Source organism: Octopus bimaculoides, chromosome 2, assembly GCF_001194135.2.
Source record: "Octopus bimaculoides isolate UCB-OBI-ISO-001 chromosome 2, ASM119413v2, whole genome shotgun sequence".
In the NCBI taxonomy this organism is placed as follows: Eukaryota; Metazoa; Mollusca; class Cephalopoda; order Octopoda; family Octopodidae; genus Octopus; species Octopus bimaculoides.
In genome coordinates, this window is record NC_068982.1 from 124,091,673 (window position 1) to 124,094,141 (window position 2,469).

At 33.6% G+C, this 2,469-nt stretch overlaps 1 protein-coding gene across 1 annotated transcript in view; it reads right to left on the bottom strand.

The window, feature by feature from the left end:
- Positions 1-2,469, bottom strand: part of LOC106870984 (TATA-binding protein-associated factor 172) — a 56,877-nt gene that overhangs the window by 52,124 nt on the left and 2,284 nt on the right. Inside the window, exons 2-4 of the mRNA XM_052965876.1 lie at positions 2,296-2,433; positions 2,019-2,179; positions 844-974 (exon numbers count right to left, since the gene is read on the bottom strand). Coding sequence (XP_052821836.1) covers positions 844-974; positions 2,019-2,179; positions 2,296-2,433 — 430 coding nt within the window. The remainder of the gene's footprint in view (positions 1-843; positions 975-2,018; positions 2,180-2,295; positions 2,434-2,469) is intronic.

Sequence of the window (2,469 nt, forward strand, 5' to 3'; positions counted from 1 at the left end):
CAAAAACAAACATTGCAAAGCATTTATAGTGGAGTAAAAACCTACAGAATTGGTCCCTAGAGTAGTGGAAGAATGTTATTTTCTTGAACGAGTCATCCTTTACCCTATTTCTGACCACCAGCTAAGTATACATGTGGAGACAGCCAAAAGAAGCATTTGACCCAGACTGCTTTCTTCCAAGTGTTAAACATGGAGGAGGATCTGTGATGCTCTGCAGGGGGGGGCTGTATCTTGGAAATCCGCCGGCCCAATGGTTTCCCTTCGTGGCAGAATTAATAGTCAAGACTATTTAAGCATTTTATCTGATCAAATTCATCCTATGTTTGCAGAACTGTTTCCAGAGGGAAATGCAATCTTTCAAGATGATTATGCACCAACTCACATACCTAAAGTTGTTACTGAATGATACAAGGAACATCTTATCTGGCCACCACAGTTCCCAGATCTCAATATCATTGAACATTTATGGTGCATTTTAGAAAAACAAGTAAGGAGTTGATATCCTCCACCATCATCACTACAAGAACTGGAGACTGTATTAGCTGAAGAATGGATAAAAATTCCTTTGGAAACAATTCAAACTTTTTACGAGTCCATACCTCATAGAATTCAAGCTGTAATTACTGCCAAAGGCAGTCCTACCCTATATTAAAATTAATTTGTTTGAAATTTTAAGGTGTTTCCATTATTTTGTCCAACCCCTGTATATCTCTTATGCAGTTTTGTTAAGGATAACATCAGAATAAATCAGTACAAGAACGTTTACAATATTTTATTTCATAGTTTATTTTCTCTAAAATAATTTAAACTTTCTAAAGGTATTTCAAAGCAATGATTTTTTACCCTTGTTGCGCTTCTTTTGACCTTTGTTTGGCTAAATTCCTCGCTTTCCGTCGAGCTTTGTTTCTTTCTCGGGCACTCATTCCACTGGTGACATACATTAACTGCTGTTTCACTAACTCACCAACAGATTTCTAAAAAAAAAAATTGAGAAATTTATAAATCAATCGTAAGCTATATTATACAAAAGCACACAAATATTCCATTTGAATATAACATAACCAAACAGTTACTAATTTTCTGATTTTCATATCCCAGAAATTTTCATTATAACACTTCAAAAGCCTTATACCAAAGTAAAATGGTTCATATAAAGATTTAACATCATGATCATTACTGACTCCTTTTAAAAAATGATATCCTTGCCATCTACTTTAAAAGGATCCTTAATTATCTTTTAGAACTATTTCTTACTGCATTAAAACTATATTCTACAGAGTATGGTTATATACAGTCATTTACCAATTTAACAGTATGGACTATATGTATTCATAAAAGTACATGCTTTGGATAATGCAGAAACGGTGTAGACAAAGAACAAGGATTTTCAAAGAATTTACCCTGAGACCACCTCTAATTCTAGGACACAAACTTCCTACTTCAAAGTGATTTAAATTAAAACCTTGCATGAAAATTCCATGTTAATTTACAGCCTAAACACTTAATAATGACTAAGTTATTTAACCAAATCCTTCATTATTTTCAAAATTATTTGAAACAAATGCTGTATATTTCCCAAAAATATGGTAACAAATGAGTTAAACACCACAAAAGTGTATAACTTGAAAAGACTTTTAACTGAAAATAATCATATCTAAACTAAAATGTTATCAAAACACTAAAGATCTAAGCAGCCTGACTGCAAAGTAGCCTGTCTAGTGTTTGGGAAAGATCATCATCATTGTTGTTGTTTAACGTCCGCTTTCCATGCTGGCATGGGTTGGACGGTTTTACTGAGGACTGGCAAACCAGAAAGCTGTACCAGGCAACAATCTGATCTGGCAAGGTTTCTACAGTTGGATGTCCTTCCTAACAAGAGTGTAGTGGGTGCTTTTTATGTGCCACTGGCGGTGCTTTTTACGTGCCACCAGCACAGGAGCCAGTCAAATGTGGATAAAAATTAATTTGTGTGCAATTTGTGTAATCAACAGATGTACGTAAAATTAAAATCAACTCACTTTACATCTATCCATAGAATTTGTATCCATCTTATTTTGTGCCAGATCTTCATCATTAAAAATAGAATCTGTTTCAATGCCAAGAGTTCCAGCCATATCAAGACCAAGGCGCTTATTTAGAAGCTGTCTTTGTTTTATCAACCGTTCTTTATCATCCAAATCTGAAGATATATAAAAGAATAACTTTAAAAAAAAAAAGAGATACATTCAATGTTTTCAATCATTTTGTTTTCTGTTAATTTCAAATAAAAACAATAAAATTAACTGAAATTCTCACCAATGCCACTCTCTTCAAGGTCATATTCATGGCCTTCAGAACCCAGCAATGAAGAACCATGCAGAAGAACTTTATTAATGTCAAAATGTGAAAATAGTAGGCTTCCGGGTGACTGGTAATTCTGTTTCGGAAAACCTTCTGAAAATAAAAATAATGAAATACTTTTAGTTATAG